This window comes from Limulus polyphemus, unplaced genomic scaffold (assembly GCF_000517525.1).
Source record: "Limulus polyphemus unplaced genomic scaffold, Limulus_polyphemus-2.1.2 Scaffold1256, whole genome shotgun sequence".
Lineage (NCBI taxonomy): Eukaryota > Metazoa > Arthropoda > Merostomata > Xiphosura > Limulidae > Limulus > Limulus polyphemus.
This window is the reverse complement of record NW_013666866.1, coordinates 34493-50688: the sequence shown is the minus strand read 5'-3', so window position 1 is coordinate 50688 and position 16196 is coordinate 34493. Positions and strand designations below refer to the sequence as shown.

At 28.9% G+C, this 16196-nt stretch overlaps 1 protein-coding gene across 2 annotated transcripts in view; it reads left to right on the top strand.

The window, feature by feature from the left end:
* The first annotated feature begins 1064 nt into the window (after positions 1-1064).
* The window catches only part of LOC106462805, a 41688-nt gene continuing 26556 nt past the window's right edge, over positions 1065-16196 (top strand). For both annotated transcript variants that reach the window (XM_022390154.1, XM_022390155.1), the window contains exons 1-6: positions 1065-1131; positions 2011-2094; positions 4463-4612; positions 7684-8087; positions 10811-10888; positions 13980-14097. In XM_022390154.1, the coding sequence (XP_022245862.1) occupies positions 1093-1131; positions 2011-2094; positions 4463-4612; positions 7684-8087; positions 10811-10888; positions 13980-14097 (873 nt within the window). In that variant the 5' untranslated portion in view covers positions 1065-1092. The remainder of the gene's footprint in view (positions 1132-2010; positions 2095-4462; positions 4613-7683; positions 8088-10810; positions 10889-13979; positions 14098-16196) is intronic.

Sequence of the window (16196 nt, the reverse complement as noted above, 5' to 3'; positions counted from 1 at the left end):
TTACCATTGGCACTAGATTTACCCAATATGACTTACTACAAATCTCTCTCTCTGATATCAATGTAATATGAATGAACAAATAGCAAGTTGGGCAAAGAGTATTCCCTGTCTAAAAAGGATGTGGTCTCCCACCAAGAACTGTTCCACTAAGGTACCCTTGGTCTTGTGGAAGTTACACCCCATGGGATTTTAATTTCTGTCACTATTTCAGAAAGGAACTCATCTTTGTAATTTATCAACATCATTTTCAATATGAGATTTTAGCTCTTAGTGGTGCAGAGAAGTAAGTAGCATTTCCGAAGTTAACGTTTTCCTTACCTGAAAATACTTACCTTTCTGCCCCCCCCCCAAACCTCCAGTGCATTGTCTTTGCCTCATCAAGAATGAGCCTATGATCATGGGGATTACTTTTCATGGAGGTCATGTCACCCTCCTATTGGTGGAGGGCTACCGCATTGTAACAATTATGTCATAGACTAATGCAATATTCATAGACACACGTGCACAAGATAGTAACTCTTAGTGGTGCATAGAGGTAAATAACTATCTGAAATGCATTTTCAGGTAAGGAAAATTTTAACGTTATGACATGAATTTTCTATTATATAAACCTATAATCATCAGTTTATTTTGATACGTAAAAGAAATGTTTAGATATAAATAACAAAACATTTAAACTGAATTTTGTTCAGGTAAACCACAAAGTTTATTTTCCAGTTACAGGGTTTTTTGAAACTTTTAAATTAATTGAAATTGTGGATCTGTTAAAACTAATATAAAGTTGATTTTTGTATGAATAAGTTATATAAATATAAGTTGTTACTTCTTTTTTTTTTGTTAATACAAATGTTCTATATATGAAAAGCTATTCCAGTTTATTTATTGGGGTAAGTAGTGTGGAATTTGTATTGACAATTTAAGACTTTTTCTAATAAAAGATTGATTTTTGTACATCTTTCATTAATAAAATGCATAAAATGTTTCGTCACAAGCCACACTAAAATGCTTCATTAAACAAAAACTTCAAACTTCACATTTTTATTTTGTTATTATTGTTACAGGCAGCAGTTTTTAGGGCTTAAGGCTCAAGCTATGAAATCACAACTTGCTAATGTAAAGCCAGTTTCTGGAGTAAGTAGAAACTGTTCTTTAGTATAGGTTTTGTGAAAGATTTTGTAAGGTAGAAATGAAATATTTAAATTTCCTAAAAGGTGATTCTGCATGTTCAATCAATAAAAATTTATTAAATGTAAAATTTTAAAAATCTATTGGTATCATATTATTTGCTTGTGTAAATAAAATGTATATGTATATTTTTATAAATTGTATTAAAATAGGAAATATCTGTGCAGTATTATAACATGTACATGTGTGTGTGTATTTATATATATGTCTGTGTGTTTCTGTATTAATACTCCCTAGTATTTCATATTTTCATGTGTATGTGACCTAATTGTTTTATAACTTGCTTTTGTAGGTTTGTAAATAAGCATTTTCAATTTTCTAATTTTTGAATTTGACAAACCCTTATTTGATAAATTGTGTTTTTGGATAATTAGGTTAATTTTTTTTAAAGTTTCTTTAGCAATTGCTTGGAAGTTAACCTTTTAAGCCCAGGTGGTAGAGTGGTTGGTTGGTTTGTGAATGGTACACTGGTTTCATTCCTGAGGCATGGAAAAGTTAATGTATAATACATAAACATTTTCTTAATTTTTTAAGGTTAAGGGAAAAACATAAAGTTAAATTTTCTTCTTGTGTAATAAAATGTACTTTGGTGTAAACGTAAGTGTTCTATTTACTACTATTCAGATTTTTTTTTTTTTAAAGGCTTGTCAGGTGAGCTCATAATGAGAGTGGGTGGTCAGATATGTCAATAATCTATAATTACATCTCTGTACAACATTTCTTTTTTTAATATTGGATGTAGCAAACAATTGTGTATATATATATATATATATATACATACATACATACATTTTTACGTTTTTTCTCTCTCTCTTTGAAAAACAGAAAAAATGGACATATGCCGCGAAGCTTCGTCTTTTAGAAATGTGTATGGACAGACCACTGATGGCTCTTATGACAAATGTATTAGTAAGTTTTGTAAACTTTAGTTGCTACTTTACTCTTGAGTAGTTTGTACAGCTACATACAGAGCATTTATTATTATTATCATTTCATTGTGAAAGTATGTTATGAATTAAACAAATCAGATGTCTTTAGAAATTTTAACTGGTTGTACTTTATGAGATACTATAGTTTGGTTACTTTTCCTTCGGATATGCATTCAAGCTCTATATTGTAAGGCTTACCTGGATAAACTATTAGAGTACAAAAACATGCATTTGGTAGCTTGGAATGTTATATAATTCATTGATATTTTTTTATGCCCAAAAAGTAACCTGAACTGTATATCCAACATAAAGATAATCTGTAAGTGAAGCAAAAATTTGTTAGTTTAACTTTTGTGTAGACCTTAATGATATGTGATCGTATATTTGATATGGAACAGAAAAAATAGAAGTATTTTAACTTCATGTACTTTAAATGTAAATATCAGTATAGCAATTTGTTTTATTTTTGTTATGGCAACTGTAGGGCTTACAAATAATGTAAAAACCTGTGATCAATGTTTGGAGCTAATCTGAGGTTTCATGTAGTTCGGGACAAAAGATGTTTATCATTTATATTTAGGGTTTTATATAAATAATGAAGCTGCTATGTAAAGCTCTGTTAAGCATATTTGTGGTGCAACTGATCAGCAAAAAATAACAGTTATAAGTATGATTAAATGTAGTCCCCCTTTGCATTTGCATGTTTGTTTTATGATTCGATTTAGGAATGGATATAAAGGTAGTAGTCTCCAAAACTCTTACGAAAAGCACCATTTAATAAACTTGAACAAATTTTGGTGGTCTCTGTAGCCTGAAGTATTCTCATATTCTTCTAAAGAAGGTTGTTGTTTGGAGCTACATTCATATTAAATATATCATGAACCTTTAAATAACTTAGAAGGCTTTATGTGAATTCAACTGAAATAAATGCTGATGAAGTGCACGGTTTTTGTTTATAACCTAAATTTCAAAGGCATCAAAAAGTTATGCATTTTTTTCTCATTTAAAAACAAAATAAATGGCATTAAAAGATCAATTGTTTTATTTCATGATAGATGGAGACTTTTAATAAACTGAAAGGTCTTGGAATGACTCACTTCATTTTTATTTATGGATGATATTGAAACACACTTTAAGTGCTGAGTCCAATAATGAATAGACATTTCAAGAAGCATAGAATGTTATGTCTGTTTTTAATGAAGTATAAAAACCTGCAAACTGTGAACACAGTTTATTGTGACACTAACATTTAAAATATTTCTGTTTAATTGAGAAGTCCCTTAGATTTTGCATTTAGGATTAACTTTTTTTCCCCCCTTCTCTTCTATAATTTGAAAAAGTGGAATAAATCCTTCTGAACCTATGCCTATGATATATTGGTTATTAAGTACTTTCAGTTATATTATCTTTTATTTTCAGTTAAGAATTTCAATTGGTTACATTAATGTTTTTCTTTTAATTAAAATTTATTTCATATAATAAAATATTTGGACATTTACAATAGGGTTTAGCTCTGTTTAAACCACTTGTTTTTAGAATCTGCTTGTCTGTATGGACCATTAGTTTTACTAAAGATTACAAGATATGTGTATAAGAAAATGAATTTGAAATACAAAAATGAAGAATATATAATAAATAGTAATGTATAAAGATCAAAAAGGTAGTGTGTTATTAATATTTAATGTATGGAGAATAAATAATTGACAAATAGATCTTTCCTGTAGAACTTTCTTAAGTTGTGTAACTAACATTTACTCAAAATATGTTGAATTTTTGTTGATCTAGGCTTTTTTTAATTCATGTATATATGTAGGTTGTTGAGAAAGCTATGAGAGATTTTATACATGTGTATGAACATTGTTATGCACACACTGTTGTACCTGCTTGAGGTCTTGCTATGGGATCTTGAATACTATTGGTTAAGTTATAGATCATATGTTCTATATAATGAGTTGCTCCAGTGGGTTAATGGTAAGTTTACAGACTTACACTTCTAAATTCAGTGGTTTGAATTCTTGACTTAATTAAACAAAGTGCAGATAACCTATTATGTTGCTTTATGTGAAAAACAAAAAAATGACTACCGAATAATGGATAAAGCATAACTGACATTAGGTAGAAAATTATCACATTTTTTGTATATTATTTAAATTTTTTATTTCAAGATTTAATTTCAACTTCAGCTTAATACTTAATATAGTGTGTTCTAATTCATATTAAAATAAGCCACATTTGTCAGTATTCCTTGTAGTGGAGATTTTTTACAGAAATGTTTATTATTTGAAATCAGCAATAGAAATTTTTGTGAAGAGGTTATTTTCTGTCTTAAAAATATTATATTTAATTAGGCAGATGATCGATTATCAGTCTACTTGTGTGACACATCATATGATGAGGATTTCCATTTAAATGATGCATTGGTAAAAGAAGGGCATGCTGTTTTTGGTAACATTAATGAACCTGACTTACCACCATCTTTGACTCAGCAGTCTTCTTTGGTAAGAATCTGAATTCTTTATTACTGTTCTTTAGACTTTAATTGTTAATTGATGGATCATTTAAAATTTATGACATCCTGTCCTCATACTAGACTTTCTGAGCCTGTATTTTCCTATGCAGAATAAATGTTAACATGAATTTTTTTCTCCCTCTTCTGCATATTTTATATATATATATATATATAAAATGCATTAAAACTAACCTGGGAAACACAAGTACAGGCTAATAAAGCACATGGTATATAGGAGCACTTGTTCTTGTTATATATTAGTACTAGACAATCCATACTAGATCATATCTAATTCTGTGTGGAATGGTGATTCAGTGGTTTATTTCTCAATTCACATGGATGTGTTTTTGCATCATTTCCACATATAGACGTTTGCAACACACTTTGAGTTATTGCAAGCAATATTCAGGTTTTTGAAACATTAGAGCTGCTGTATGAGGTTCCAGACTGTATTTTTATGATGCACGTTTATATTTTAACTGGAAAATCTATTTAAAAGTGCAGAGTTTTGCATATATACAAGGTTTGGTGCTTGATGGTCAGAAAATGTTTTTCATACTTGATTTAACACCTGCACGTTCTTATTTTTTTGCATGCTTATAGTGTAATAGACATTTTTTTTTCTTTCTTTTTTATACCAGACAGTATTGGTTTTATAATAAGTGAAAATTGTCTTATATTACTAGCATTATACTTTTATTTTAAGATTCTTTGCATTGTTAACATAATAAATGATTGGAAGTAATTTAAATCTTCTAAGCTGGCTGAATCTCCTGAAATTATTGGGGTTACGGTCAAAAATATTGTTCACAGCAAGGGTACCCAGCTGATGAAATGATGCATTCTAATATTTATAAGCAAGAATAAATATTGATTTTTAGTTCATATCTGTCTCTCTTCAGAAGTTAATGAATGAGAAAGTCACTAATGTCAGCACTCTCCATTTGGAGTTTCTAACTATAATAAAGAAAAAAAGCTAACTGATGAAATAGTAGACAACATAAATTTATACTTTTATTTCGATATGTGTGATCGTTTTTGTATTTTGAGGAAGTGATGTATATATCCACAGACAACTCTGTTATGGTGTTAGGCTTAAATAATCCATATTTTAAAGAAAATTAATGAATATGTCAGTATTAAAATTAATTCAGCTAACAAAACCCAATTTGTTTTTGAACTATTCAGAAAAGTAAAGTCACTCTTAATTCATTTATTTAAAAACTGAATGTGAGCATAAACAGACAATATATTTATTCATTTTGTTATAAGGAAGAAGTATGTTACACACTATATCAATATTTTACTATATCTTTTGTGTACAAAATGTTTTAATTATTAGAAATTTTAATGCATAACTTCTCATTACAACACTTTTTGGTTAAAATTTACTAAATGTTTTAACTATTAGAATTTTAATACATAACTTCTCGTTACAACACTGTGTGGTTAAACCTAAGCCAGGTTTTTGTGGACTGCTTTTTATTTTTCCTATTTCTTGTGTTCACATATAACAATAAATACATGTTGAAATATTTTCTCAACAGTGACATAAAAGAGAAAACAAAATGTGTTTAAATCATAGTCTTAAGATTTAAGAAGTATATTGATTGTATGTAATGGACTACATTCTAGTGTACAGTGCATACTTTGGACTTGACCAGCCTGCATAATTGTTTAAAGTGTTAGCTACCTTGACTGATGCAAACTTAAATCATTGGTTGCACATCATTCTAATAAATATCCATATCTCAGGTAGGAAGGAAACTGATTCTTTATTGTAATCAAGCATTCTGTTGGCTTTAAACAGAAAGAAGTAATTGCATTAGTTACCTTATTTTGTTCAAACTGAAATCATCAATCAAACGTCATCATATTATTCAGTTTATTACACATCTATACCTAAAATAAAACCCAAAAAAAGAGAGTTTAAATTGCGTATGCTCCTAATTTTTCTATAATTACAGGATTTGCACAAGTGCACTTGCAGTTTGTTTGTGCACCTATCACAGTTTAGCTAGTTTCACATTTTTTTTTGTTAGAAGGTGTTTGTAACATACTATAAAAAGAACTTCTGTTGTTAACTACTCACACCATTATACAGTAGTGTGTTGTCTGTCAGTTAGTCAGTAGACACTAAAATGACATAACATAAGGGATGCTTACAGTTGCAATTTGTACTGTCGTGACATCAGTGAAACGTGTGCATGTCATGAATCACGAGAAGAATTATGCCCTCTGTAGGCTACAACACAGCATGATATATGAACTTCAGAAGCAAGAATTAAAAATATTTGTTACTTTTACTTTTATTTATTTTTGAAACAGAACAATTTCGGGGACCTTGTGCAAATACATCTAGTATTAGACATATTTCTACCAAGTATTGTTTAAGTCAATATATACAAGAAAATACCTTTACTCTTATCTTTTATTGATAGATTTTTTTATGAGTTACTAGATTTTGATGTTAGTTATTGTTTTCAAATTGGAATGTCAGAGGTTATGATACTACTGTGTTAACTACCAGGGGAAGTCACTAAATTGTTCTTGACCTTTTTAATTGAATATAATTTTACATATTGAAGTAAATATACTGTAACACACTGACTTACATGTTTTATTAATAAGTTTTGATGAAAAGTCATGAGATATAAGGTCAAATATATATATATTCCAAATAATATTGCCCAGTAATAAAATTGTGTGAGTATCAGTTGTGTAAATGTATATAAAGGTTTTCATGGATTAGAAGTTATTGGGCCTTGTATTTGAAAGTTAATTAGCAAACCTTATTCCTCAAGTAAGCTTAATACAAGATGATGCATGTGCTACGAGGATGTCGTATAGATTTATGGATATTAAGATATTCAACATGAGGCAGATACTGAGTTATGAAAAAAATTCTGATATTAGTCATTATGGAAAAGCAATACGAGATAAAAAAAAAATCATTGTTTATTGTATGTCATTGTTAACAATATACTAAGATATATGTATGTGTGTGTGTATATTTCACCAAATGGACATAATATGCAACTTAACATTGTGTCTTAACAGCTTGGAAATTTCTCTCAGCTTTTGAGCTCCAACCCATTATCATTACTGGGAGGTTTAAACCAAACATATGCCAATTTGCAACTGATGAACATGTTATCAGGATACAGGCAACCAATGGGTGAAATATCTAAACAGGGCCAGCTTTTGACCCTACAGGGTCTTTCTGGGTCAGGATTAGACCCAACCATTTTATCAAAATTGATGGATGTTTCACCCACCAAACCTTTGTTCTCTCCATTTTGTTCAATGACCATGCCCGTTTCTTCAGAGTTTTCAACTTCTGAGGCATCAACAACAACTACCACCACAACTGCAGCATCTGGGTATGTGAGCTCAACATCACCACAGGGTGAACCAGGTCAACGTCTTCAAGCAGGAGCTAGTGCCTCTGAGGAGAATGAGAGGTACCAGTAGTCTACTTTAATTTATCTAAAATTATCAGCAATATGTAGTGGTTAATGAATATAATCCTAAGATAGATTTAATAAGTAAAGAACCTTTAAGGTTGAAAATGAAGTAGAATAAGTAGAAACTGTGATTGACAACTAAATTCTTGGTTCTTAATGATAGTTTAGTTGTTTTTTTTTGCATACGTACATATAAACCCCCAAATGAAAATTAAGAAAAGTATAATAATTATAGAAACACATTGAACTATGGTTTTACCAATGATGTATAAATACAATATCAGAACAAAATAATAACTTTTTGTGTATTGATTGAAGCAGTAGGACCAATAGGCCTAATGTTCATGATAAAAATTGCACTAAGATGCATATTTTTTTACACACATTCCCATAGTGAATGAAATATCTAAAATGCTATTGTTATGCACCTCTGAATCACCAAAGCTGAACAAACTTGAGGTAAAAAAAGCAACTTATAAGGCTAAAATTGGACAGAGCACAATATTTTATTACTAGGATAGTAGGCATAATAAAAAATTATAATAATCAGAAGCACTAATTTCATTCAGATGATTATTTTTCCTGACAACTGATACCATGACTTTGGAATCATTAATTGTTTGAAAAATTGAAAACACTAATTTCAATTAAATGGTTATTTTCCTGACAGTCAATTTAATTGAAATTTTGGTTAGCCCAATGTGCACGGAATTGATCCAATGAACTGATCCCATATTGAAGAATTAATGTTTACTATAATTCCAAATTTACTTTATGTATCTTCCTGAAGTTTGGTATGCTTTTAGTAAACTTCCAAGTGTGTTGTACACAAAAAAAATCAGAATCTTTAATTACATTTTCACTAAAGGTTTGTCTTTGAATTTACTGAGTCAGTCTGACTCAAACTTTGACTAGTTTGAGTATAAGGTGATTTTCATATTCAGAATATAAATATATTTTTACTCTTACAATTTTCATATTTTACTTGCATAATCTCTAGAACATGCTAAATGAATATAACATTAACTATAGGAAAGTTATCTGTAGAAAAAGTTGAAAAATATGAAATAAAATTTCAAAATAACTTTTTTTAACTGGGGTGATTACAGATTGTAACAGACAATTACAATTATTCATCTTAAAAACTGGACTTCTTAACTTTTCATAACTACTTTAATTAAATCTTGTTATTTTATTGCTCTTTGAATCAATGCTAACTACTACAAAAAGCAATAACTGACATTACAAGAACGTGGAAAGTTTAGGGTAAATGTTGTTTCAGATTACATCATGCAACATTCCAACTATGTTCCTTGTATGTTACTTAAGGCAAAAAACTTGAATTATCTTTCTTTAAGTGTGTTTATGTAACCTATTTGTACTCCAGAACCTGCTTTGCTAAGACTTCTCTTTGATCACAACATTGTTTGTCCAAAAGGTAATTCATGTAGGTTTTAAATTTGAATTTTAAAACACAAACAATAATTCCAGCAGTAAAATACTAATATACTACTATAATTTATCTGGCTTTCTAACTAACCTATAAATGGGTTAAAAAAATGTTCCTTATTTCTGAACCACCAACTTTGGTCTACACTCAATAAAACCTGCTTGGGAAATGGCACATTTTACTAAAATAAATTAGCAAAAAGGTATTATAGTCACGTAGTTCACAAAATGGTTTTTCTATTGTATATAGACATGTACCATTGATAAGTAAGTGCGAGTAAATAAAGAATGAAGAGTTTGGAATAGTTTCTGTGGTAGGTATAACAAATTTATTGATATCTCAGAAAAGAAAGAAAATGAATTCTGACCTGTCAGTATATATATATAGCTGGTTTTTGTAATTGGTGGATATTGTGAAACTTATGTAAGGGAAGAAAGAAAATCTTGAAAGGAGAATTCAGAGCAAAGAGGTGTCACATGATGCAGGGAAGTGAAGATTAAGAGTTTATTTAACTATTTCCTTTTTAAATCAAGATATTAATACCTGTAGCTATTAAAATCTGAATTATAAGCTAGATTAGCCAAGAAATCAGTATATAATGAACCAAATATTAAAGACAGTTGAAGGTGTAAATTGATTGTAGCAAACCTTAATCTTCATTCATTTTAGCTACGTGTATCTTTTTCCAAGAAATACTGTTTTCAGCTTATAAAAGCAAAATAGTATTTTATGAATTATTGAAGTCTTTGTTAATGTACTACTGCATATCTTACTACAATAATTTACTCTTACAGCTTACCTATCAATCTGAAAAATTTATGTTAAGATAAATTTTGACAGTAAGAAAGACAAATAGTTACAGGTTGCAAATATTTATGTATTAAAATATTGTTCTTCATGTGGGTGTTTGTTTGTTTACTTATAATCATATGTCACAAGAAAAAAGGAAATGTATGTATCAGTCAGACATAATTCAGATCTTAATCCAAACTAGATAAATTTAGCAGACTTACTACATTTTAGATTACTTGTTTTAAATGCATAGTCATATGGAATACTCAGACTGTACATCAGAATAGAACTGCATGCTAAGGGGACTATTATGTATGAAGAGTTAAGTCATTTGTGACAGAATATGATGTTCATATATTTAAAATATAGGGCTGTCTTCTGGAAAGCTCGAACAACCTCATTTTATATTGAGGTTAGGATTTTTCCTATTGATGTTTCTAATGTCTATAATGTCAGATAATTATTTCTGTTTATTCAGTGAAACATTTGAAGAAGATGAAGACTTTATCAAAGAAATGGAAGATTTGGAAATTAACGTGAAAGTCCATGCACAAAGGTACTGGAAGATTTTGGGTTTGTTTAAATTTTGTTCAAAAGAAATTACAATAGAAAATTAATTTGGTGAAGCAACATTTAAAAAATATTCATCTTTTGAATTTTTTAGTTCTTAAGTTCTTTCTAAAGTTAACTTTTGTTATTGCAAAAGGCACTACTTTGTAGAAAGGTATTACAAGAAAATAATTTCCAGCTTAAAATTGATAAGTTTATTACACACTGCATGAATTTGTATTCTAAAACATCAGTAGTTGTTTTATGCTACTTGTATTTTGTTCATTTGGTGAGTATTATGCAGAAATTTAACCTGTATCAAAAATGAAACATTTTGTTAGATTAATTTCTTATGTGAAATATAACTTACAAGCATTAAATTTCTCGCTACGGGCTTGGCTGATTTGATCGAGTCTGTGACCCCAAAGTGACTGTCATGGTTCCATACTGTAATTTTAAAAATGTTTTGTATGTATATTCATAAAATTTTGCAAGATTTCAATAAACATTACAAATCTTTCATACACAAAAAATCCGATTTTTTGATTAAAGTAATATTACTAAAAATTTCATCATAAATATATGGAGTCAAAGTGTTGACTGCTCTAAGTGCAAAGTGATTCTTTTGTTAAGGTTAAAAATACTTTTCTTCATTTGAAAATTATCAAATTTTATTTCCATAATCTTTAAAGCCTCCTAAATATAAATCAAGCATTTTTTTGTCAGGAAAACTTTATATTTTATCTGTCATTTTCGCTATTCTAACTCTCTGTGCATTAGGTCAGTTTGACTGACTTTGTAACCACCAGAAAAAAAAATCTTAATTTCCTTTTTTCTTTCTAAAATGACTGCAAATAACAGGAAACTACAGTTGTTTATCCTAAATAGTTTAAAGCTCATAACAATCTACACCTATTTATACTTAATTTTATTGTTTTCTTGACTCTTGAACCATGTATAGCTAATAATCTTGCCATACAAGTTGTAAATCACTCCGTGAAAATGCGGCTTATGTTACCGTTTCAAATTACATAATACAGGAACTTCTCATGAGCATACCTTTTGAAGAATTTTTATTATTGTCATTATTTTTCATTATGTTACCTTATCTAACCTAACAAGTTTCTAATTTTTACACTTTTGTAACTTTTACAGTAAGAAATAAAGAATACACATGAAAAACAAGAAATGTAGTACTTACCTGGGTCTTTTTTTTTTGCTGTCAATTGTTGATGAAGCTTAAGCCTTCTTTTAATACTAATGGTACTACTACACTAGATATTTTTTTATATAATTAAGTAATGCACCATAGAACACAGAATAATAACATGCAAAAAGCAAACAAATAACTATCATATATTTTTGGCTTTCTAACTATGAAACAAGAGACTGAAAATTCAGCTAAGCTCATCAATGTGACTCCAGTGAGAATAAATTTGAGATTTGATGATGAAACAAACAATGCCCTGTGTATAAAACAATGTAATATAATACCTCATTTGATAGATTAAAGCTCTGGCTTTATATTGGTTATAAATAATACTTATATTAATTAAATTCAGTGAAAATTATTGGCAATTTTTTTAAAGATGGGATATGACAGGTGTGTGTGGCAAGTGGATCTAATTTTGTAGTTTATGGTTCCTTAGACAAATAAGATTGAAGACTATAAAACCTATGCTTAGCTTGAGTAATACCTATGTTTTAATGAATAATTTACTTTAAATTCTGTATTTCTTGGAGGGGTGTTAAGTAAATTAGAGAAGAAGCAAGGCCTAGAGAACAAACGTTGCAATTCTCACAATAGGGAATATTGAGGATTTTTTAAGAAATTTCTTTGTAAAATTAAGAACTTAAAACGTATATTAAAATTTAATCTATTAACAATGTTTTGATGTCAAGTTTATTCATATACAGTGATAATAAGGTAGTTTAATGAAATTTTGAATGTACCTTTGTAAAAAGTTGTGATGTCTACACTTTGACCTCCCCATTGCAAGAGTGTTAATATTCTATTGAAAAAAAAAGAAGTGGTGTTACATTAAAATAATGCTCTAAATATTTCTTAGACCTGTGAATGAAAGTATAGTTATAAGTTTCATTTTACAGAAGCAAATTCAGCGATTGAAGGTACAACATGTATAAATCTTTAATGTCATTTTCTGGGAGTTTGGTGAGGCATAATTCACAGTATCTCTTCATTTGTTTCTCTGACTGAGGCTCATAAGGTTCCTAACCCTAGAACTTTTCTATGTGTTGTATTCTCTTTAAGGTCAATTGAAACTGTTGTTACACAAATCATTAATTAATTATTATAGTGATGTAAGGACTTATAGAACCAAACTAGAACTGGTAACCTCTGATAATAATAATAAAATAGGAAGGCCTTCATTAATTCATTTTTATGACTGTGTGATTTTTTTTCCTAAATATTCCAGGCCATTTTGAAAGTGATATATTTTTAAATTCTATACCACTTGTTATCTTGGAATGGGAATGGCATAGTGATTAGTGTGATGAACTGTGAACTCAAGGGTCCATGGTTTGTATTATTTTGCCACAAAATTGATCTCTGCCCTTTGGGGCTGTAGGTGCATTATTCTTATAATGCGTCAAATCTGACTCTTCAATAAGAGTAGTCCAAGAGTTGTTGATGGGTGCTATCTGAAATAAAACAATTTTTTTTTCATTTAAAGTATAACTCCATAGTGATCCTTCTTTGTCTAAATCACATTTAAAGAACAATAAATTCCTTTTGGTTGGTTTTATAGGTTTTTTAATATGATTTACTTATTCTATTCTACTTGTATCTTTACTATCATAAACATCACCTTCCATGTTATAAAATGATCCAGTTTTACATTATCTTCTATATTTACATAAAGTATCTCTTTACAGGGTGTTCTCTGTCACTTTAAACAAAATGTATAATAAAGGAAACATTTCATAAAACTTCATAGTCATATTTTAGGTAATTAATATGCAGAAGAAAATTATCAGATATGGAAAAGGCTTGAAAACATTAAACTTACAAATTGAACCATCTTATGTAGTGTGTGTAAATATATACAATATGAAATTGTATTAATTATTTTCAGAATTCAATTAAAAGAAGGCTGTGTTATCAGCTTAATCAACTTCTGTGGAGAACCCTTCCTGACTTTAGAAGATATAGCATATTTAATGTCTTGGAAGTTAAGCCTGTTACAAACTATGGTAAGATTTTCAGGACAAAAAGAAAAGGAATATTTTGTTTTTTTTTATGAAGATATTTGAATTCAATATCAGGAATAATGAGTTTTTTTTAAAGGTTGTATGTAATATAAATTATTGTTGTATTCTCAGTTGTGAATACTGACTTAAGACAATCAAGATTTGTTTGTTTTTTACTGGCATTGTCACGAATGAGACAAACCTTCAGAAGAATAGACATGATATTATTGAAATATCACATAAAATTGTTACCACTAAACTGTTGGCAGTACTCTTTTATGGGTGTAAACAGTATTTCATTAGTTGCTTTGGTTAATCAAATAGTAATGTCTTTTTGAGGACAAAGATTGTTATATAAAATTGTTAATACTCAATTGACAGTTCTTACTAATTGTTATAATAGGATTTTTTCAGCTGTGTCAGTTGAACAATTAAAATATTTTATAGCTTAAAAACAGTACAAACAATTGTTACCACCCAGTTGATGGTGCTTAACTCTCTCAACATGGGCTCGGTCAATTTGACTGACCACATGACCTCTTTTTACTCATTCAAAGTCTGTATAGATTTGATACTGCTAACTTTTAATGTAGTGTGTATATATCTTAACAAAATTTGGAAGTCTTTCAATAAACATTATAAGTCTTTCACATACAAAAAAATCATATTTTTTAGTGAAGTATTTTTAATAAACTAAAAAAAAGATTTGTCCATGTATATATCAAGTATTTGTTTTGAATAGTCTGTTTGAAAGTGATTTTCGTATTAAGATTAAAATTACTTTTCTTCATCTCAAAAATTTCAATACAATTCTTATTACAATTCAATGTTTGTTTTCAGTAAAACTTTATATATTATCTGTTATCTTCTATACCCTAACTCTTATACAATGTTGGTCAATATGACCGACCTCATAACCACCAAAAAAAAAATCGAAATAAGTCTAAATTATCCTCTTTTCTTTTTAGAATGACTTCAAATGTAACATGGAACTACATTCATTTATCCTAAGTAGCTTTAAAATTGTAACAGTATACATCTATTTATAATTAAATTTCATTGTTTTCTGCCCATTTTGATTGCTCTTTGAACTGTGTCTAACTACTATTTGTGCCTTTATAAGTCGTAAATCACTTGGGGAACATGTAGCTCACATTACACTATCAATTCACATTACCCACAAGCTACTCCGAGCTGCTTGCATGTGTACCTTGAGAAATATTTTTATTACATTTTTATTTATTTTACCTAATATAATCTAAGATTTGTTATAAACTTTTCTTTTCTCACATTATTTCAAATGTTAATTTTTTACTTTAACTTTCATTTTATCAGTTTATTAATTTTTCACCACTTAACTAACCTTTGCAGCATTTGTGGGAAATGAGAGTTGGTTTTCAAGCTCTATCCAAGAAGCTTCGTAATATTGAACAAATTTTATTTTATCTAATAAGCTGTGAGTAATGAACATTGTAATACAATTTATGTGGAATATTCATATTTGGAAATGAAAAGCTACTAATTTGACCTAATCAAATCTTAACTAACCTAAAGAGATCCCTATTTTTACATTTTAATGACTTTTATGATAATAGATAAAAAATAAACTACGTACCTGTGTCTTCTTTTTTTTTCTTTTGCTGTCGAATATCGATGACACTTAACCCTACTTTTTTATACTAACGGTAGTAATGCACAAACTAATTTTTATTTAATTAAATAATGCACCAAAGAACATAGAATAATAATATGCAAAAAGCAGACAATTTCTTCTAACTATCACAATTTTTTTTGGCTTTCTAACTATGCAACAAGAGCTTTTACAAATTCATCCAAGCTAGTTATCTTTCCCATGGGAACGAAGCTTGTACTAAAAGAGAAATTGACAATTCTCTGTTCAGAACACAACGTAATATAATACTTCATTTGATAGATGAAAACCTTGGCTCTCTGTTGGTTATAGATAATTTAGAATTAAACGTAAGAGAGATCTATTAACAAATCCTGAAAGAGAGGATGTGACAGGTAGATGCGACAAGAAGGATCTAATTTTCTATTTGATAGCTCTGTAACCAAACAAAATTGAAGACTATAAAAATTAT